Here is a 23,592-nt window from a genome sequence, read left to right as displayed (position 1 = left end):
AAAAGAAGTGTTTACAACTTTACGTCTATGACTGTTTATAATGTTTTATGACATGTTCTTGACAGTGTCGTGTCACTCTTATGTAGAGTAAGTAAAGTGTAACCAGACTGATACATTCAGTCAGAGCAAGGCTAGCACCTTCTTCTTTTTTCTTTTTTTTTTTTTTTTTTACCATCAGACGGAAATCGTAAACTGTTGTCTTTTTTCTTTGTGCCATCCATTTTTTTTTATGGATGAGATTCTTTTTTTGGGGACTTTTTTACCTATCTTTTTTTCCCCAGTCTCAAAATTGTTTTAATAACTTTTTCCCTCACCACCTCCCTCTGATTGCTGTCATTTATCAAAATGTCACACAAACATCTCTTCCAAGAAATCCTGTTTTTGTTCTTAAACTCTCTTCCCACTTGGTCACTGGCAACGCTTCCTTCCTGTCTCTTCTTTCTTTGCCCATTTTCTGTTTGCACCTCTTGCATAAAATCCTTCACTTATCTTCTCGTATTTTCATTCTCTCTCTCTCTCTCTCTCTCTCTCTCTCTCTCTCTGAACTGTCTCCATCTTTCTCCCTGCAGGTTATCTAAAAGAACGAGACACATTGAGGTACAAATCGAGCAAACAAGGAAAGCTACATTCCACCGCCCCGCTGTTTGTGACTCACTCGTTCTTCAGCTGACTCTATTTCTGTGCTGGTTTCCTCTGTTCCACCTCTCCACCTCGCTCTGGTTTTGTTACTTCACGTCTTTCCTCCACCTGCCATGTCAGCTCATGAGCACCAGTCTGTCTATCGCTCCATCCGTCTTTCATCCTCACCTCCTGCATGATTTATCATCTGCTCTCCGCTTCCTGTTGCGTTTCCCTCTAATGAAAACCTTGTTAACATTTACAATGTCACAGAAGTGGTTCAGCGGAGTTTCCATCAGCTCGGCACTTACTAAATGTCAGAAATGAACGCATCCGCTGGACAAAATGGAGAGTTGTTATGATATGGATCAGTGTTTGGTTTTTATTTCACTTCAGTGCAATTTTCACGTCTTTCTTCATAGATAAGAACAAATAACATAAACGTACTGAACACCTTACAAAACATTGTGGAGACTTTCATTCAAAAATAGTACAACGTTTTAAAATGGACCAAAAAATCATTGCTTTATCTCTGGTTATAGCTTCTCTATTATGCATAAATACTGCCTAATATTTCTGAATGCATGCTGCAGATTTTCAAACATACGTGATGGGCAAAAATATGCAAAATAAATGACGTAAATGTCTTTTTTTCAAGTGTGTGCAATCAAACTAAATCATTTAGTCCGGTTGATAACAGTAAAATCTGATTCCATCTCTTAAAACCGGATGATTTCCTTATTGAAAAATAACTTTAAGACTCTTAACGCGGTATTGGAAACGTTTAGTCATTCCCTCAGTTATATAAGGAAACTCGGCATCTCCATCCTTTTTCTTTCTCTCCCCTGTTCTCTTGCTCTCTGCAGGAGGAACAGAGGAAAGTGAATTATTTGGGTTCTTTTGGAGAGTCCCCCTCTCTGTCAGCAGTGTTGGAGAGATTACCACACACGCACGCGCACACCACGCACACGCACACGCACACGCACACGCACACGCACACACACACACACACACACACACTACTTAACAATGCCAAGCAACACGGGAAGGAAAAAATTGATTCATGGCCTCTCTCTGTCCATCTCCCTCTCTCTGCTTTTCTCGCTAGATGTCTTGCTTCCATTGCTCTCCTCACAACTTGAAGTCGGGTTTGGATCAGGTTACGATCTGGCCAACATTGTGCCAACATCAGGTCAGGATCGGGCCAGAATAAGATTAGGGTCAGGCTAGTATTGGGCCGGGATCGTGTTACAATCAGGCCAAGGATTGGCTGAGGGTTGAGATACTTTAGTTCCAACTCTTCAAATCAACCTTGGGATGATGCATCAGACTATTTCTACATCAGAAATTTATTTTTTCATCCTCTTCACTTCTTCATTACTCCTGTCTTTTTCCTTGCTTGCATGTGTGTTCTCATCTCTCCATCCCTCACATATTCTCTTATCCATCTTCTCATTGGGTGCTTCTGTCAAAAATTCTTATTACCTTGCCCCTTCCCTCTCCTTCTCTCTCTCCCTTTCCTTTCTCTCTCTATCCTCTCCCCTCTTCTCTCCTTTTCTCTCTCTCTCCTCTCTCTCTCTCTCTCCTCTCTTCTCCTCTCTCTCCTCTCGCTATCTCTCCCTCTCCCCTCTCTCCTCTCGAGATTGGTCAAAGGTTCCCATACAGCTGATCATTACACAAGGCCCTGGGGCAATTTTACTGCAGCATGTATGCGTTTGTGTGTTTCAGCTTCAATTAATGAAATTATATTTATGTTTATTTTGTGGGTTTGTATTTATGTGTATCTGGCAGCGTTTGTGCGTGCACTGGTGTGTGTATCCATGCGGGTGTTTAACTTGTCACTGCACTCTTGTCCCAGCGCTAATAAACACCAATGATCCGTGAAGACAAAATTCCCATTGAAATGGCAGCCTTAATTATTAAAGCGGTTTGAAATGAAAGCCTCAGTACGTCCAGTATATCTTCAACATAAATAATACAGTGTGGTCTAAGTATGGGCATGAGTCTTCCTGCTGTTTGATTGGGATGCAAAGATCTGCACTGACCTGCTGAGACCTGAACCCAAACCATGAGATGCCATCTGACTGAACTAAACGAGAAGAGAACAAAATAATAACGGTTTCACAGGAGAAGAAAATCAAAAACAACTGTGTCAATAATCCCTTTTAATGGTGGCCTACTGTGCATAAAATAAAGCTTTTCCCTTTTCCAAAACTCTCCAAGGCAAGTGCCCCTCACTCCCTCTTTATTCGATCCCCGTCTCTTCTTCGTATCTCCTCTTGACACTTTTTTATCAAAACAGCCAGAATGCACCGCAGAGGTGTTAGGAAGGGTATATACACCACTTTCCTACACCTCACTGCCAGCCAGCTGGCCGAGTAATGATGGGTAACCCGTGACGTGTGTGTATGTGCGTATGTGTGTGTGTGCAAATTTACCCAGTTGAAACCATTGAGTCAAAACCCAAAGTTACTTTGGCGTTGCGTAACAGCTTACACTTTAAACCCCAATGTTTCTCCTCCTCTCTCCCCTTCTCTCTCTCTCTCTCTCTCTCTCTTTCTCTCTCCTCTCTCTCCCCCCCCTCTTTCTCTCTCCCCTCGTCTCTCTCTCTCGCTCTCCCCTTTATCAAAGGAAAGGTTGACATTTGGATCAATAACATGACCTCATCTACAGGTAACGGAGAGCAGAAACGACAATAAAGAAGGAGGAGAGGAGAAAGAGAGGAGGAGAGTAAACAAGAGTAAAACAGAAGAGAGTAAAGCAAATAAGAGAAACGAGGAGGAGAGAAAACGAGAAGTGGAGAAGAGAGGAAATAAGAAGAAATAAAGTGTACAAAATAGAGGAGAGGAAATAAGAGGAGAAAAGTGGAAATGGAGGAGAGGAAACAAAACGAGAAGAGAGGGAAGCAGAAGAAGAGAGGATGCAAGGAGAGGACCAACATATGAGAACAGTAAACAAGAAAGAGGAGAGAGAACAAAATGAAAAGAGAGGGGGGAATTTGGAAGAGAAGGGGAAAAAAAAAGGGGAAAAAGGAAGAAAAAGAAACAAGAGGAAGGGAAATAGGTAAAGGGGGGAGGGCACGAGAAGAGGAAGGGAGGAAAACTAAGAAAAGGGGGAGAAGAAGGGGAAATTAAGGGGGGTGGAGGGCAAGGGGAAAGTGGATGTTCTTTCCCGGGACAGTAACTCAACCCTTTAAAAAAGGGAAAAGAGGGGGATAAGGAAAGGGGAGGAGGGTGAAGTGGAAGACAAGCCAAATAGAAAGGGGGGGAAAAGCGGGCTGCAATGGTGTGTCCGTGTGTGTGTTGTGTGTGGGGGTGGGGTTGTGTTGTGTGTTTTGTTTTGTGTGTGTTTGTGTGGGCCGGCAGCATGAATTGATCCCAAAGAACATGGAGACATGGACAGTATATTGGGGGACAATTTTTCTTGATCAATTGGAGATGTGACAAAGGGTGTTTCTTGCCATGCACACACGCCCCCCCCCCCACCCCCCACCCCACACACACCCCCTAAAAAAAAAAAAAAAAAAAAAAAAAAAAACAACCCCCAAACCAAAACACACCCCAACCCATAATTTTCTCTAAAAAAAAAAAAACCTGGGGGGTGATGACAATTAGGGGCCCCCTCTTCCAAACCCGGCGCAGGGCAAGTTTTTCTATTGGGACCCCTGACGCAGTTGTCAAAATTTTCCCGTTTGACAGATGATAGGGCCGGGGCCAAACCAAAATTGAAAAAAAAGGGGGCCCATAGCCCGGAAAAAAATAGGGGACCTTTGGGGGCAATTTTGGGGGGTGCTTTAAAAATATTTGGGCGTTATAAGAGGTTGGGAACAATTAAAAACCTTTTGTACAAATTTTTAAACCCCATAAAAGTTGCAAATGAGAATCTAATTGGGGCCTTTTTTTTGGTCATATTTTTTTATCAATTTTTTAATGTTAAAGTTTTAAAAAGGGAACCCGGGATTTGTCTTTTTGGTTAATCCCTTTATGTGACAACTAATATAATAAAATAAAAGTACACACCATGAAAATTTAAACCCCGCGGCCCTTTTTTTCCCAAAAAAAATTTTTTTCTGTTTTGTTCCCCCTTGTTATTTTTGTTGCTCGGGAAAATGCTGGGGCAAGTCCCAAAAAAAAAATTTTAAAAAATAATACTAATAATTTTGACAAAAAATCACTTTTAAAATTTTTAAATTTTGGGAAAAACAAATCAACAAATTTCCCCGGGCTTTTTGGGAAAGTTTGCAATGAAAGGCGGCCCAAACAAAAAAACGGTGATTAATAAAATCATGTAAAAAGTTTTTAAAGGCTTAAACAGCTTTTTTGTGAAGACATACATAGGGTTGGGGCCGCCCTCTTCCCCTTTCAAACACTTTATCTTTCCCTCCAGCTTACCAATTTCCTCCCCTTTACTTGTTTTGAAAATTTTTGGGAAAGTCTTATTAACCCTGACAAACTCTCTCTCCCCTTTTCCTTTTCCCCCCCCCTCCCTTCGCTCGCGCTTTCAAAAATTCCCTTTGATCTTCTCATTGCTCTTTCCCCCTTTTCCCCTTTTTTGTTTTTCCCCCGCCTAAATTTTAGAAAAATGTCTTTTTTTTGGGGGTGAGAGCCCCTCCTGGGGGTTTCCCCCAACGCCACGGATGTTTTTAAAATAATAAGAAATTTTTTTTTTCTGCCTTACTCAAAAAACCCACTCTGCCAGAGCTGGCCCCGTTAACCCCAGCCGTGTAAATGGATGGAGTCCCCCAGCGCAGGCAGCAGGTGGAGTCGAGTTTTTTCTTATCACATTTGCAAGAAACCCTGACGGATTTTTTAAATTTGGGGGAATATAATAATGAACAGAAAAATTGGAAAATGAGATTTGGGGGGAAGAATTATTTTGGTCAAAGATTTTTTCAAGCAAATTTTAGAAAGGATTTGATTTTTGGGTTTTTAAAATTAAAAATAAAATTTAAAAATAAAAATAATAATAACTAAAAATTTAAAAATAGTGATAATAATAAAAATTTTAAAAGGCTCCCCAAAAACCCAAAAACCCAAAAAGAACCTTAAAAAAGTTTGTTTTTTTCCCACACAGTCCACCCGCAACATTTCTATGATGCAAGGCCAAATTTTAAAAAATTAAAAAAAAAGGGAGGAAAACCTTCCCCCTTAGTGCCTGGAATGAATTAATGTTTTTTCTCCCCAAAATTTTTTTTTAAATAGCTGCCAAATAAATTTCAGTCAATCAATGTATCGACTTGGCTGTCAAATGTACGTATGTAGTGGAGTAGAAGCAGAAAGAGATTAAAATACTTAAGTAAAGCACCTTAAGAAATCTAAATTTCCTTTATACACTTAAATCTTTAAGTGTACCCTTTATTTACAATATTTCCACAGCTTTACCTTGCTGTCAGACAGCCCTTTACGACGGGGAATCAAAGCCGTTATCTTCGCTCTCTTCAAAGCCGCCAGACTCCAAAAACAGTAATTTTACCTCGCAGAACACAGGAGTTGCTGCTCTAGAGCGGCCTCATTGGTTACCTCTGTGTTATTGTGTGACTTCGGTGTTTAAAAGGGATAGATAGGATTCAGCAAAGTCACACAATATTCTAAATAAAGCGTACACACGGAGAAGTAGCTCATAAAATCCCACTTCAAAAGATCCATACCATGCTTTTGAATACAAGATTTAAGCAAATGTACTGCTCAAGTACTGTGAGACGTGATACAAGATGTATTAAGTCCTCACCTCTGTCACTACTACACAAGGGCAAGAAAGCATATCTTCATCTCAAACACACATCTAATTTACCTCGATGTTCTTCCCCATTACTACTCAGGAAAGATGCCTTTTATTTTTTCCATAAATCCTTTACTTTCACCAGCTCTTTATCCTGCACACCATACCAGGGGCATAAAGTTCATCCTAAATCTTCACCTACGTCACCACTCCTGCCTGGCCAAACAACCACGTCACTGTTCTGTCTTCCCTCCATCCTCCTAAATCCTTCAGCCTGGAAAAGCACTTCACTTCCCAACATTGTCCCGTTAATTCCTCCCTCCATCATGGTGAATATTTTGCCCCATCAACACGCCTTCAAGGGTGATTGAGTCATTCACTCATCCTGTTCTCATCAGTACCTCTGTCTGTCTTCCAAAAAGCATGATGAAGTAAAGTGTAGCCTTGTGTGTGTATATCTATTTTATTTTGTAATTTCTGCTTGCACTTAAGAAGAAGAAAAAAAAACCTTTTACTAAAATCTTTACCCGTCATCTTCCCTTCCTGAGGAGAAAAAACATGACACCACTGCGTCTAGCACTCTGTCTTTCGCTTTCCAATCTTCACCTCCGTCACCTCTTCTACTCCAGAGACAGAAATCACTTCACTTCCTGCTCTCATGTCTCCCTGTCTACCTACGTACCATTCAGTGGCGGCTGTCATCCCTCCTCTCCTCCCTTTCGCTCTGTCCTTCCACTCCAGCTTTCATCTGTCTGGCAGTAGCCCCTTTTTTTAGCAGAAAGCTGGAAACAGCAGGGAGCAGTCGGGGGGACGGACGGAGAGGGAGAGAGACAGAGCTCGCCTTGGGGTTTTCTAACTCTGTTTCTTTCTCTGTGTCTATCTCATCAAATCTCAATCTCATGCGCTTGCTTGATCCCTCAAGCTCTTTATTCTTCTCTCTTTCTGTCCCATTAAATCTCTCCCTCTTTCTCTTTGTATCTGCTCATACTTTTCACACAGCTCATTATCTCACTCAGCCACATCCCTCCCTTCACCATTCACCCTCCGTCTCACCGGCTCACTGGCCCTCCCTCTGCGTCCCACACTGTTTCTGTTGTGTACATCCTGTTGCGTTCTGACTCTCCTCTGACGAGTCCCACAATTCCGCAAAGACAAGGAAATGTTACACTGCAGGAGTTTGTGTTTTGACAGATGTAACTAGGGCAGATGGTTCTTAGACTGTGTTGTTTTTGGTTTAGAACCCTTTATTGGTGGTGTTTGTGCTGCTAAACTACGTCACACTCAGCCCCCTGCTGCAACGGACAATACAGAGACAACGAGAGCGTAGCACAGACGCAGAGACCCAGAAACGCTGGCCAATCAAAGCATACAAGGCTTTTTTGGAAGGGGGCTTAAAGAGACAGGCACTGCAACAGCGCATCTCAGACAAAGGGTGAATACAGGTGCATCAGCCATGGGCAGCATCCGAATAATAATGGGTTTTCTTTAACACTTGCAAACCTGTTCTAGTAGAAACTCAAATATGAACGTGAAAATTAGCAAAATAGGTCTCCTTTAACATATAAAGTCAGGGTCTCACTAAAGTATGAAAGAATTCTTCCTGAATATATAATGTAATGTAAATATTGGTATGCCATCCAAATGGTTTCCCAATATTTCCCTCTGGATTAAAGTGTACTGAAATGTCAACACGTCTATCCCTAGAGCTGTGCTGCAAGTGTGTTCTGCTGGTATCTGATAAGCAACCTTGACACCAGGGAAGGTGCACACCCATGCATTAATAATAATAACTACATCCACAAGCGCACACACACACACACACACACACACACACACACACACACACACACACACACACACACACACACACACACACACACACGCACCTCTGTTTTCAGGTGAAAATGCTTGCTCTTTCAAAATGTCAACTTTTCATTTACCAGGAAAGCACAGTTGTTTCAGCAGGAAACACTTATTTGTTTATAAGTATTTCTGGCCTCGTATAAAGAGACTTTTAAGAGCCAGAAGATTAAAAAAAAAAAAAAAAAAAAAAAGATCTGTACCCCTCTCGCGTCACTATCCAGGAGGAGTCCCTACCTCTTTTTGGTGGTATTTGATGGCCAGTTTGAGCTTGGCCAGGTCGTGGCACTGCCTGGGGTCCAGTTCCTCGCTCTGGTCATTGTCTCTGTGGTTCAGGATGGTTTCCAGCTCTCTAGAACTCCTGGCTTGGTCCAGAAGGTCTTTGGCGAACCGCTTGCACTGCTGCGACAGCTCCTCGTACTCCTGACGAAACTCGTTCTCCACCTGAGAGGAAGAAGGACAGTACAGGTTATGAGAGAGAGTGGTAGGAAGCCCTGTTACGAAGTATTCACAATGGATATATAACTTTGACTTTAACAGCTCAATATTGTCCCCATCTCGATGGAATTTGCACTGCTGCAACAGCTTCTTGTGCTTCAAAAATAAATGTATTGTTACCCAGGATAAAACATAATGTTAGGCTGAAGGCATTACTAGATAGGTCCTGAATAAGTGTGAGGGAAAGCGCGCTACAAAATAGAAGTAAGCAGAAACTTTTAGTAGCACAAGTGACAGACACACACGAGTTAAATGGGTAACATAAATGATATTAACAAAAATGATGCTGCTGCTTCCTTAGAGCTTCTAACAGCCCATCACGTGTAGGATGTGGCGTCCCTCCAGTGGAATTCACTTGGGTCTTCTGAGAATTGAGTGAGGACTGAACTTGCTCCTGAAGGCTCCTGGTGGATCAACACTTTATTTTGACACTTTAAGTCTCATTTAATGTCACAGTTAGCTGTTTATTGCAGAAATAAAAACTGGCAGAAATGATGAGGCCTATTCTGGACCAAGCACTGAGCTGACTCTACAGCAGGTTAAACATTTTCCTCCACCAAGAAGAATTTAGTCAAGCAATTTCTTCTGCCAGACCTGTAGTCTTGCATTGCCAGACCTTCCTCTACAGCGCTACAGAGGAGGGTCTGGCTAGTCCACACAGCATTCTCAAAAGGCATCAGTAGCCATACCTTGCTGAGCTCTTTGAGTTCCCAGCCCAGTCTGAAGGCAGTGAGGATGGGATCTTCACTGGAAAGCGCGATGAGGGAGGGCGAGGCCAGAGCCTTGTAGATGTTGAGTCGAGACCTGGAATGTCGAAGACTGTCGACCTGCAGAAACAGGCACAGAGAGACAAACAAGGGAAAAATACTGATACTGAACGTTAAGTACAAATACCACAATGTTACAATAGCCTACTAATAAATATTATCACCTATAGTTTTGACAGTAAAAGTACTTATTTAGCAGAAAACCAGCCCTCATGACTGAATTATTATTAAAACAACAATTCTGGACATCCAAGGTTTTCACCCACCAGTGACGATATGTTTTTTAAATTACAAATCTGAGGCACAATTCTTTCCCCCCAGTATGGTATTTCAAGCTTTATGGTCAGTTTCCATTGTGTATAGGTAGATACATGTACTTGCACCTTGACACCTTTTAAAATAAAACAAACTGTGATGTGTCCTCGTGGTGTTGATGCTGTTAGTCAGCTCTGGATTGGCAAACGCCTTTCAGAACCGACTTTCCCCAAAAGGGATTAATTAACTATAACTCATTCTTTCTAATCCTAACTCGTGTGTATTTCAGCTCTTTCTAACATTGTCATATTTATATTTCTAGATCTGTTTTATGTGTGTAAATTATTTATGTGTGCATACTTGTGTTTGCAAACTGCTTGCATCAAATTACCTCTAAAGGGACCAATAAATTATTTTTAAAAAATTGAAATTTTAAATTTTTCTATCTGTAATTTATACTACTGTATTTGTGTTTTATACTTCAATGGTTCAATAGTTACAATAATTGTTTATGTCTCTGTATTTGTTTTTGGGCGGCTGTTATGTTTTGGTGAGTTAAAGAAAATCTTACATTAAAGTTGTCACTTTTGTATTCATGTGCAACAGAAACATATATTACAAACATGTATTTTGTATCAATACGTGTTGAACCCATAAACTGTCAAGTACCAGAAGAATCCCAGCTTGTTTTCCTTACATAGAATACATTCAAATTTTGTTTTCTTTAGTGTGATTACATAACAAGAAAAAAAATGAGCAAAGTATTTTACATGACAAAAGAAAGATTTATTATGAAGATGTATTATTTATTCAATATATTTATTTGATTTGTTTATGAGACGGAAACACGGGAGAGAGGTGATTTATTCATAGCAGAGGAAATGAAAAGTATCTAATCATTTAGGATCATTAAAGTCAGCGCTGGATGTACAAATTAGGAGTAATTACTGTTTGTTATTGATTTCATGTAAACCAAACTGTGCATATCCAAAAATATTCACTCACCTCTGAACTGGAAACACACTCGACACAATCACATCGTATCTGGTGTGGTCTGGGAATGGTGACCTGTAGAGAACAACAACATCAGTGAAGAGGAATTGTCACAGCTCACATCTAATGCAACACTTAGCTACTCAATGAAAAAGGAAATGCATATCTACTCTTGCTATTTCTACATAACTTTGGCAGACAGAAACTAAAAACATCACCTTCCGCTGGACGAGGAGCTTGATGATCTCGTAGTTGTTGGTGTGAGCAGCGAGCATGATGGGAGTTATGTCCGGGGTGAACTCTGAAAACTGACTGTCCATCATCAGCGAGGGAACCTGAAGAACAAGAAAAAAACTTTTTATAAAAATTATCATATGTTGTCTTGTATTGTATTCTACCTGATTCTATTTCATGTGACACATTAGTGCTTTTCATAAAAGACAAAGCTGGAAAAAGTAATAGCTTGGATAATTCCCAGCCCATAGCTCTGGCCAGGATTTTATCCAAGGTCTCGGAGAGGTCTATACTGAATAGGGTGGAACAGTTTGCATTGACCTCTGAAAACCAGTTTGACTTTGAACCTAAACATGTCACTGATACGTGTATTTTTGCCTTAAAGGAGGTCCTAAATTTGTACAAGAGGCATAATTCCACAATTTGTATGTGTTTAATTGATGCTTCTAAAGCCTTTGTGTGTAAATCATGAGAAGCTTTTCTACACATTGCACAACAGAGGGGTACCCAAATATCTAGTGAGAATCTTGACTTTTTGGTATGCTCATCAGTCAATGGATGTGAAATGGGGTAACTCTACGTCTGCCCCATTCAATGTAAGCAATAGAGTTAGGCAGGGAAGCATTCTAGTTCCCTTAATTTTTAATATTTCTATGGATGATATAGCAAAGCTGCTAAACAACTGTGGAACAGGCTGTGTGGTTGGGAACATCACCATCAACCACCTGATGTACGCAGATGATCTGGTGATTCTTTGTCCATATAGTGCTGGCCTTCGACAGCTACTAAGGGTCTGCTCCCAATATTGCTCAGACTTTGACATTAAGTACAATTCTAAGAAGAGTAATATTATGATGGCTAGAGGCAGGGAGGATAGTGAACTGTAATTTCCTACTTTCACTCTGTCTGGTACTGCCCTGAAAGTGTGTGATGAGGGCAAATACTTAGGGCAGTATATAACTGATGACCTGTCTGATGATAGGGACATTCACAGACAGTACGGTATGATGCATGCACAAGCTAATATGCTGAATCGCAAATTCAGCATGTGGCAACTGTCTGTGAAGACCACACTTTTTTTAAAGCTTTTAGCACCCCAATGTATACTGCCCACTTGTGGCGGCGCTATAAAAAAAAGCAGTGTGCAGAAACTCAATGTGGCATTTAATGATGGCATGAAGTTGCTTCTGAAAATGCCACGATGGAGCAGTGCAAGCCAAATGGTTGGGAGGGTGGATGTATCCACCTGCCCTAGTCAAGAATCTCATGTACAGATGTGTGTGTAGATTAACTGAGTCATTCAACAGCATAATTGCAACACTTGTGAACCCTGCAATGAGTGTGGTTAGGTTCACTTTGAGATTGTGGCGCCATTAGCGTTTTAGTCTATATGCTAATATCTGAACACTCTTTTTGTGTATTGTGGAACTCTTATTTCTTATTTCTTCTTATGTCTTATTGTGTGTGGTTTGTGTTGTATTTGTCTGTCTTTTGCTATGATTTGTATTGTACTATGGCCCTTTTTTGTGTCCTGAATAAAGAATAAAGTAAAAAGTAAATATATCATGTAACAGGTGGAGGACAATGACTGGCTGATGTCTAATAATACATAATCCAAAGTCAGCTGGATAGTTTGGTTTTACCCTTCTTGTGAGGCTTGGAGTTAAACGGACAGAAAAAGTAAACTCTAATGAGCTTTTGTTGAGCAGTTAGAAAGCCGTGATTCAGCTCAGCAACATGTGGGAATGTTACGCTTTTAAGTGGACCGATTCAAAGCAAGAGACACTTTAGCCAGATGAATCAAATTAAACTCACTTGAATAAGATTAAAACTAATTATATTAGTGTAATGCATTCGACAAAGGAAGGTCCCTGCTGCAAAGTTACATTAAGGTACATCCTCTCCAAAAACCTCATTACATCCCTCATTGACGCGAGTCCGAACAGCTGCTGTCGTCAGAGAGAAGCCCAGGTGGTCTGTTACTACGGAGGATAAAGGATACATCAGAATACGAGAGTTTAATGGCCCAAACCAGTGGTTTTGCTGGTTTGAACCAAGGATAAAATAGTTTAGACTTTTCAATTAGTTTTTTTTTTCTACTTGAGTTTTGACATTTGGATTTAATTTTGACAAATATATTGGTTATATGCAGCAGTGGATCTCCAGGTTTTTTGACTGCATGTGTCTATGAGATTCTTTTTTTCAGTTCTCTTAATTTTAGTCTCAAGAGAATTGAAATTTAAAATTTCAATTTTATTTTAAAGTTCAGTTCTGAAATTAAATTTTAGCGAACGTAAGAGGTAAAATATAGATTTTCAAAAAAAAGAAATAAAGAATACAAATTATTGAGTGTATGATTCACACACACTAAAAGAGAGTGAGGAGCAGAGTTAAGGAAGAGGGTGAAAGGAGAGAGGAAGAGGGAGGAGTGGAATACGCACGCGCACGCACGAGCGCGCACACACACACACACACACACACACACACACACACACACACACACACACACACACACACACACACACACACACACACCACACACACACACACACACACACACACACACACACGGACTCTCTTTCATCTCTCAAGGGGAGAACCAAGCAGAGTGCTTCTCTTCACTCTCTCAATCTCTGTCTATCTTCTGCTCCTCACCTTCTCTTTCTCCCATCTTCTCTCCTTCCTTTACACCTCTGCTCATTGTGTCATTCCATCTTCTACTCGTCTGACCTCCTGCCGTCTTTGTTTTTCTATTCTCTCTCTCTCTCTCTCTCTTTCTGCTGCCAAAACAGTTTTTTCCTCATCTGATCTCTCTCTCTCTCCTTGTCACTCTCTCTTTTTTTCTACTTCTCCCTGGCGTGATAAGGAGTGTTAGAGTAGCTGCCACTTGCTGGGCATCACATGCTGATTGAAGAGACAAGGAGAGAGAACACACACACACACACACACGCACACGCACACACACACACATATAATAAAATGGCTTACATAATTTTGATTTTATAATTTGAAAGTAGATCTGTTTAAAATGCATTTATCTTTTCATGCTTCAGTATATCCCTGCCAGTCCTGCTGCTGGTGATGAGGACCGTTCAGAATACATTCCCACTAGGACTGACCCACATAAGGAAAGAAAAACCCTCCCAATTTTTTTGAGTTACGTTTTTTTGCACTATGTTTTACATCAGAGGTTTTTCAAAACAAAGGCGTGGAAATCTAATACTGTATCTAAAAATAAACTCTTGGATCAGCTGGAAAATGCATTGTGTGATGGGAAAATTACATAGACAATGATTTCCTACATAGGCAATGACTTTCCTCTGTGTAGTTATTCATTTCTTACTCATTCGTAAAAGTAAATCTTTCTTTTAAGTTAAACCTCCACATATGCCTCTAAACATGTGTCCTCTACTTCACACTTGTCTCATAAACAATGTGCCTGCCTCCTACAGATATCTCCTGTTTTGGGGCCTTCTGTCTCTAGGGACAGCTAAAAAGTGTGACTCTGTATATAAGGTTTTCTGTTGGGGCAGAAGAGGATATAAGGAGCTGTCCAGTGTTACGCAGGACACAGAATTGTGGGGTCACCTTGTTACTCTGTTTCGTTGTGAACTGCCATTCTTGTCATTTTGTTTAATTGTTCTCCCGAGAAAATAATTAAACTCTTTCACCGAATATCTACACTTTTAATCCAGTCTTCAGCCTGTCTTTATTTTTGTTTCAACAAGGTCTCTTCTTCAACACAAAATCCTCCCTCGCTGAACAGAAACTTCCACAACAATTGTCACAAAGATGGAAACAGGGCTGTTTTTCTGACACCACGATAAGTTAACTTGTTAAAGATGCGCGGTTCTCACAAGACAGCGACGCTACAATGATGCATGATGATCTTATATACCATGATGCATCGTTGTAGATTAAACTAGCCAATAGTATATAAAGGAATTCAAATGAGCACAGCCATCTACAACCGCAAAATGCAACATACTCAATAATGCAGCAGGAATATTAATCCAGAAACATCAGATAGAAGAAGTAAACAAAGGGGACATTTTACAGCACATATGAGTAATTTCACTTAAGTCAGGTTTTGAATGATTTTTGAATACTTTTACTTCTAGAGGAGTGTTTTCACAGTGTGGTATTAGTAATTAAATTCAGTAAACAATCTGAATACTTAGTAGTCTCAGATATCAGTAGAACCTTTATTTAACTAGGAGAGGCTTTGAGGTTAAGAGGCTTTGCCTAGCAGGGTCTTGTAGATGAGTTGATCCCAGTGAGTTAAGCTTATAGTGTGTAACGAGGGCCAGCTAACTAATGCATAGAGAGTTATAGTGGTTGGTTATAAGGGGCTCTGGTCACAAAATGTATGGTAACCTATGGTAGACAACATCCAGTTTTTTTAGGAGCGAGTTTGAGGCAGTTCTGTAAATGACATCACTGAAATCATTTTCATCAAAGCAAGGTTGGCAACATGAGTGAAAGAGGCCCTGTAGTGGAACAGGAAACCAATCCTGGATTTAACTTTAGATTGAAGGTGGTTTATGTGTTGCTGGAAGGAGAGGGAACTATCTAACCAGACACCTAAATATTTGTACATTGCCACATTTTCTAATTTGAACCCATTGAGCGTGGCAATGCTAATGAAAAAAAGTATGAACCTGGTTTTGCCAAAGTTTAGTAGTAACTGGAGGTTTCAGAAAGAGTGCTGAATGGTATTTAAGCTCTCCTGGAGGTCTGATAGCACAGTATCCAATGAGGAGCCGGATGTGCACAGGATGGTGTTGTCTGCACAGAGGTGGATTGGAGAGTTCCCAACAGCAAGAGCCACATCATTGATGTACAGGTTAGAAAAGAGTCGGCCCGGGAATCGAGCCTTGTGGCACCCCCATAGAGAAATCCATAGGTCCAGACAACAGGCCTTAGGTTTAACGAACTAAACCCTACCAGAGAAATAATTATTGAATCACGTGAAGCAGTCGTGAGAAAACCCAAGGTTGTTCAATACATTCTTAGTCCATTATCACTTGTGCAATTGTTTTGTTAACAAATCATTAGTTGATTTAATCATTAGTTGATTAAATCAACAAATCTGTAAAGCTGACTTTCTCCACAAAGAATCATGCACTTTAAATCTTGTGTTTACCAGAGATGGGCTCAAAAGTTTCCTAATAAGTCATTAGGCCAGAAAAAAAGCATTAAAATGAGTAATTGCGTAAAGAAATCTTAATCGACCAAAACTGGAACGACTAATCGAGAGTTGGCTCGTCTGTCATACGCAAAGACTGATTAAATGATTTAAACAGACATATTCTGTTGCTCAGTTTTGCTCCATATCAATTGAAACACAAACAAGCAGATAAATGGAAAAACTATTTGTTGACATCTTCTTTTCTAAGTTGAAAGTTATGCAGAACAGTTTTTCACAGTTGTGAGAATATGGTTATTAAACAATTATCCTGTGAAATCTATCCTGATACCTATCTATCCTAATCTAATTTGCCTCCTGTTGTCCTTGGGTTAAATTGGACCAGTTTTCAAAGTTTCAACATCAGAAAACTGGGTTTCTTTCAACCAAATTGCCCAAACAATCTTGGCAGGTAAAAGGATTAGGATCAGGTCATTTCCTACATTGAATTTTGGGTGTTTTATTCCATTTTTATTGCATTTGAAAAAAAACACTGAAATGGTTTCTAAACAGTATCCTGACTAAACTTTGACAGTCTTTGATTATCCTCTAAATTATAACTATAAAAAAAATAATAAATCATAATTTCTGATTTTTTTTACTCCAAAAATTAAGTATCTAGGAGTTTTATTGGTTATGTAAATAAGTGTAAAAGTAGTGGCAATAAGTTGATGTTAGTGGTGAAAACAATCTAGCACAGAAAAAAGTGTGTAAAAAAAGGTTACTTTTTTAAAATTTTACCCGGGAGGACAACAAGTTGCATTGGTCGACGGGAAGAGAACCCAATCAACCAGTCACCTCAAAGCTACAATGAAAGGCACTCGCCTAAGCAACAGGGAAAATATGGGGAAAAGTGTTATGCTCAAGCACAGTTTGACATTTGGGACATGAGGGATCCAACCACCAACGCCGCAGCCTGCTTTACTTCCTTAACCGCCGCCGCATGAACTCTTCCCAGTAGTCAACTGGGCTCTGTAGTGCACCACAGAGGGCCTAGCAAGCCTGGTTAGATGCAGAAATAGGAAGGAAAACCCACAAAGGAGCTTGAGGAGTTGATTTACTGTAACTCCAGAGTCCCTCAAAGTCATACTAAATACATAAAAAAACAGTGAAACTACGGGAAGGTTGGGCTGTGAATCATGTTGTTGTCATTTCATTTTCAACTGATTTTTGTATACTATTCGGGTATTCAGTAAAACAAATACAGCAAATACAAATGTATATACAAATAAATAAAACAGACTGCTAACTGTATGCAAACATGCATGTTATGTAACCACACATCCGCTGGTAAAAGTGCACACAAACACACGCAGATCAAAACAACCAAAGATTATCTTCAACTGCAGCAACACATGCAAACACACACACACACACACACACACACACACACACACACACACACACACACACACACTTTATCCTTTTTTTCACACACTTCACACATCAAAGGAAAGTGTGAGAGCGACGCTGCAAAACCTTTCCTCATCTGCATCGCTCTGCCTCTCTCTCTGCATCTCTCGCTTCCTCTCTTTGACACTCCTCAGCTCCCTCTTTTCTTACTCCGTCCTTCTCTCTCTCCGTGTCCTGCACTCTTTACCTATGTTTACTTGGCTTTGCTTCAGTTTCACCATCTTTCTTTCCCTCCCCCTCCATCATTTATTTGCTTTCTTTTAGATTTTTGTATACTCAAGGCCTTCAGATTTCGCCGTCCTTTCCATGTTTTATCACTCTCGTCTTTCCTTGCTTCCTTCCTCTCTGGCGTTGCTGCCTCATTCCTTCCATTTCTAGTGAGCTGCTGATGTAGAAAACTGAATTTGCTCGTAGTTAATCATGGAGAAGGAGCGGAAAGGGAGATAGGAGGCAGGAGAGATGAAACAGGGGAGTGAGGGAGGATTAAGGGAGAGAGAGAGAGAGAGAAAGAGAGAGAGAGAGAGTCAGACTGAGTCAGATGGTGAGGGACCACACAAAGGTCAACAGTTTTACTGGAGAAGATAAAAAGGCATTGACTACCTGTCAGTGGAAAATGAGCAAAACACACACACACACACACACACACACACACACACACACACACACACACACACACACACACACACACACACACACACACACACACACACACACACATCTTAAAATAGGTATCACTTGCAAACACACACACACACACACACACACACACACACACACACACACACACACACACACACAGAAAGCTTCTCTGACTGAACCTCACAACTGTTGCTATTTTTAAGTGTATGCGCTCAGAAACTCAGAAACTTAAGGAGGGCATTTTTTATCTTAAAGACTATAGATGGGGGGCGCTTGGTTAGCCCACCTGGTAGAGCGTGCACCCCCCATATACAGAGGCTTGGTCCTTGCCGCAGCGGTCGTAGGTTCAATTCCAGCCTGCAACCCTTTGCCGCATGTCAATCACCCTCTCTCACCCTTTCAAGTCTAACTTGTCCTGTCAAATAAAGGCCTAAAAATGCCCCCAAAATAATCTTAACCCCCCCACTAAAGATGGGAATATTTTTGCCTTAGCCCACATGAAGCTGTGTATCTGTGTGATCACTTCCTGTGCAACATAAAGAGAAAGAGAACCAAACAGGTGAAGAGAGAACCGGGAGGAAGTGAACATGAGAGAGGAAAATAAAACATGAGAAACAGAAACAGCAAGAACAGATTTGTTCCCATCCTCGTCCAACTGAGAGGCGACCAAAAGCCTTCCCACAATCCTATGCTTTTGGCCAATGGTTAGTTGCCATGGTGATGCAGAACCTCACAGGTCTGGGAATTAATGCACAAGAAGTCTGTTTTCTCCTCTTATCTTTTTGTCTTTCTATTTATTTTAAAAATGTTCCCTACTCTCTCTCTCTCTCACACACACACACACACACACACACACACACACACACACCACGCAGCAGACAGGCAGACAAACATCCTGTATGTCTCTAAATCCTATTTCACAGAGTGTCTATAAAATGAGCTGTTTAATTTTTATCCTCTCTGCAGAATGTGGCATGGAGCAGTACAATGAATGGATGTACTACTCACTCATTATTTTTCCCTCTCACACTCACCACACACACACACACACACACACACACACACACACACACACAAGTATATGCAAACATTAGCATGCATGAATGCGTTTAGATGCAACTAATTAACACACACACGCGCACACACCTGTTTCTCGCCGCTGGGCCTCCTGTGCGACAGCAGCAGCTCCACGGCGCCCACCACCTCCTTCCTGATGGCGTAGAGCAGGGCGTCGCCAGTGTGGATGCCATGGTCGAGCAGGAGCTCCATGATCTCCAGGTTCTCGTTCTCGATGGCGATGAGGAGCGCGCTGCGGCCCAGCGGGTCCAGACAGTTCACGTCCATGTTGTAGTAGACCTCCGCCTCGCGCAGGGCATGCTTGACACCCGCATAGTCACCTGGAGAGTTGGTGGAAGGGTGGAGGGGAACAGGCAGGTGGTTGTTAAGTGATTAAGTGAGTATTCAGATTCTTTACTTCAGTAAAAATGCTACTACCACGCTGTAAACAAATGAAAGTCCTGCATTAAAGGGTGACTTAATTTTTCTTCAACCTGGACCCTATTTTCCTAAGTTTTTGTTGCTAACCGACCAATGTGAGCAACTAACTTTGAAACCGGTCCAGTATTAAGCAAGACCGCTGTAGTCTGCAGCAGCAGCAAAAGAAGCTACATTGTAGTCATTGGGCAATCGCTTGGCTATAATTTTTATGTGCATTAAAAGTGCTTGTTCTGCCACTGACATGCTCAGATTATTGTTCTTAGTGTCTGATGACACAATGGAAAGGATCCCTACAGAGATAGACCTTTTTGTCAAAGACTAAAATCCTTCTTTTTTTTTAACATGCCCTGAAATCGCTAGCGCCAAACCCACCAGACTCCATTTAAATAAACAGTAATCTAATGATAAAACGCACTTCATTCAAAGTAGAAAGAAACTAAATAAAACTAAACATCTAAAAACTAAACTAACAAGCACCATTGTGGTTTGGTTGAAATAAATCTTTATTTCACCTATCTACATGTGAAAATATGCACACCACACTATCTATCTATTGATCGATCTAGCTAGACCAGAAACAAAACAACAGGCACGCCGCGCACACTTGTTTGGGCTTGTAAACCGTCACCCTTTTATTAATGAACAGTGAGAGATTATTTGCTCCAAGTGAGAATGTTACGTGTGAAATTGAACACTACAGTAGGCTATACGCTAATGTTGTTTTTAATTTAAAAAAAACATTTGCACAAAGCAAGCCGATCCACTTGTCCATGTTATCAAGGGCATTAAAATGAAAAAATAATGGGAAAAAAAGAAATCAAGGGACATTTAAAATAGATTAAAATGTGTGATTAATTGAGATTAATTGCGAGTAAACTATGAAATTAGTGTGATTAATCACGATTAAATATTTAATCATTTGGCAGCGCTATTTAAAATTGAAATGTAGTCTGGGGAGTTTGACGATGGCGATTTTGGAGCCGTTTCTAATCAAACATAAATGATTTAACTCTTAAAAAAGGTCTTTCTCTGAAGGGATCCTTCACAAAATGTTGCAGTTCCAAAACCTTTAGTGGAGCAAACTTGAAATTGTGCATGTTTCCCCTATGATTAGATAAATAGATCCTTTATTGTCATTGTGCTCAGAGTGACAGTTCAGTAGTTGCATAAAAACTGAATAAATCAAACTTAAAAGTTAAGTAGTTAAGTAAGATTACACTGCTGCCCGGCTCATTGCTGCCGGTCACAGCGTTCTCACTCAATACTGGACCAAAGATTTGTGTTCACATTAGTCACTTAGACACCAATGGATGATGAAACAGGGTCCAGGTAGAATAATACCGCAAGCACCTTTCAATTAAAAGTACCGTCTGTTAGTATAAGGAAGATGTAGTTGAAGTTTAAAAGTATAAAAATGTCCCCTGTGACTGTTAAACTATTACATATTACACATTAAACCATTACATTATTAACATGCATTAATGTAAAAGCAGGATTTTTGATCCAACGTTAATCTGGATCATGTCGCCCCAAACCAAACAGGAAGCATGTGTTATGTTCTCATGCGTCGTTCAAGGACACTTTGACAGCACAAGCGTCTGCTGCAGCAACCTGTCATCTGTCGCGGAGATGACCGCTGGCTGCAGCAGAGTCGGACTGGCCAGCTGCTGCCACTGCTCTCTCTCTTGTTGATGTTGCATTCTCTCATGACTCAGCATCGTTTCGCGGGTGAGGGGGTCAGCAGAATGAAGGTTCAGAGGGAACCGTTACACTGCAATACCTTTCTCCACAGCGGTGAGGTAGGCCCTCTCCTCCGCGGACAGCTCCACCTCCGCCCGGACGATCTGAAGCGGGATGCGGTCGCGGTACGGCGAGTACGTCGCCTAAAACAAACAAAAACAATGCCAACGCAAAAAACTGTCAAATACAGAGAATCAAGACATGAGATTTATGATATGCTAATCTCAGCGGTCCCCCAGTGTGTCTCGAGCCTGGAGGCCCACCGGGCCTATGTTGCCCCCCACCAGGCCTGAGCCACTACAAACGGTTTTGTTCTGTATTTTTTAGCCTTTTTTAAGCTACAGTTACAGTGGGCGGCTTGGTTGGAAACGTGGATGTAGTCATATTGTCAGATCTCCGATTAGCTGTTAAGCACTGACTTAATGTTGGGCACTATGGAATCTGTTTCTAAAGCTTTTAAATCCTCAATTTCGCAATCCGTCCATGATTCTGATATCACAGACACTAATTGGGCTCTACATTAATGCTGCCCTTGTTGGAAAAAAAAATACACTCGCTACTGGGCTAAACAACTATTTTTTTATTAATTATAGGTGCTTGTTTTGAATCTGTAGACTGTCATTAAGTAGTCTAGAAAGCTTTCTCAGCAACAAGTCTGAAATAATATAGATTGATGTTCCTCATATGTTTAGGGTTAATGAGCATGTCAGAAGATATTATTACACTTTTATTAAATATTATATTAGGCTTCAGGGAAAATGAGCAGAGCTGCTTCATCATAGAGCATGTGTTAATGAGTGAGGTGCTTGTTTAAAGTCCGTCTTTACGGGATGTGACATTCGAGTTAAATCACTCCCAATTAAGCGGGAATGTGGGAAGAAAAACTCAGGATTTGGAAATATGGATTTGAATCAGTAGCTCGTTGTTCTTTGCGTGGATGACCATGATCAGACAGAGATTTGTTTTCAAGACACAGACCACAGCCATGTGAATAAAATTGTATATATTTGAGAGCTTAAACAGGAGTGTAAGTCAAATATATCAGGTGTTTGTTTTTTTGTTTGCAAAAATGAATTTCTCTGTCATCTCTGCAATTTGCATGCAGTGGTGGATATTTTACTTCATAAGTCAAGCTTTCGAAACTGAGGCAACACCATCTATCATCAGCGAGATACATAAAACAGCGGACTGTTGTTGAAAATATGAATTTGGTGTTGGCCAAAGGATTGACTGACAGACTTGTTCTACGAGTGTGTGAGTCGTTGTGGCGAGTTTTAGACCTGAGGACAATTAGTCAAAGCCTCACTTTGTCAAAGGGGCTGTTTAAGAGATAACATTGACACCATTTGGTTGAAGGGTTTGGCTAAGCATGCTGGGACTTCAGGGAAGTCACGACATTGTTTGTGTACAACTCACCTTCTTGTAGTACAACTGTGTCATGGGATTCATAGGGCCGGTCTGGAAGAAAGAAAAAAAGAAAGAAAGAAATTAGAGTTACTAAGGAGAACCAGTGAGAGGAATATCAACCGTGCTGCAATAAAATGAAGCAAATGAAGACTAATCTCATGAGAAAGAAAGTCAGATATTGTTCGCTTAAACACCTCACAGTCATGAAAGAAAAAGAATGAGAGGGCATTGAAACAACAAAACAGCTCAACGTTTGCGTTGAAGCTGGCACATAACTCAGTCAAATCTGAACACACAGACATGATTAGTGTTGGGGACTGAAATGCGGTGCCAATAGGGCACCGGTTCCAGCATAAACGGCAGTAACGAGACCAAAAACCAAGAAAAATTTCTGTGGCAAATTTCGGTGCCCAGAAGCATCGCTGCACGGGACGCTACTTTACCGTTAGCTAGTAGCTGGATTAAACCCAATGGTTATAATGCTGACGGCTTACGTTAAGCGATGTAAAGTGTGACTGTATTTCCCTGTAAAGGATTCCAACACCGCATAGCATCAGTCTGCTCTGCAGCTGCCGTTGTCAGAAGAACCACACGGACGGTGCATTTACTTGAAACTCGCCAGCCTTGTGGTGCATTTTAAGTTATTGTAAAAAAACCTTTTTCCCGCCTGGTGCTTGTTTTTTGTCGTTTACCATCAATTTACTGGTGAAAGAAGTCCTCGTTATAAATTATTGTTATTCCAGTTTTAATCAATCATTTAATTTT

At 40.7% G+C, this 23,592-nt stretch overlaps 1 protein-coding gene across 2 annotated transcripts in view; it reads right to left on the bottom strand.

Annotated features, from left to right (window-relative positions):
- The window catches only part of trpc5a (transient receptor potential cation channel, subfamily C, member 5a), a 67,835-nt gene extending 44,961 nt beyond the window's left edge, over nt 1-22,874 (bottom strand). For both annotated transcript variants that reach the window (XM_032499405.1, XM_032499406.1), the window contains exons 1-7: nt 22,837-22,874; nt 21,461-21,563; nt 19,330-19,580; nt 10,928-11,044; nt 10,722-10,784; nt 9,384-9,521; nt 8,434-8,640 (exon numbers count right to left, since the gene is read on the bottom strand). In XM_032499405.1, coding sequence (XP_032355296.1) covers nt 8,434-8,640; nt 9,384-9,521; nt 10,722-10,784; nt 10,928-11,044; nt 19,330-19,580; nt 21,461-21,563; nt 22,837-22,869 — 912 coding nt within the window. In that variant the 5' untranslated portion in view covers nt 22,870-22,874. The remainder of the gene's footprint in view (nt 1-8,433; nt 8,641-9,383; nt 9,522-10,721; nt 10,785-10,927; nt 11,045-19,329; nt 19,581-21,460; nt 21,564-22,836) is intronic.
- Nucleotides 22,875-23,592: the final 718 nt, after the last annotated feature.

This window comes from Etheostoma spectabile, chromosome 19 (genome assembly GCF_008692095.1).
Source record: "Etheostoma spectabile isolate EspeVRDwgs_2016 chromosome 19, UIUC_Espe_1.0, whole genome shotgun sequence".
Taxonomy (NCBI): Eukaryota; Metazoa; Chordata; class Actinopteri; order Perciformes; family Percidae; genus Etheostoma; species Etheostoma spectabile.
Note: the sequence above shows the minus strand (reverse complement) of the source record. Positions and strands in the feature narration are given on the sequence as shown.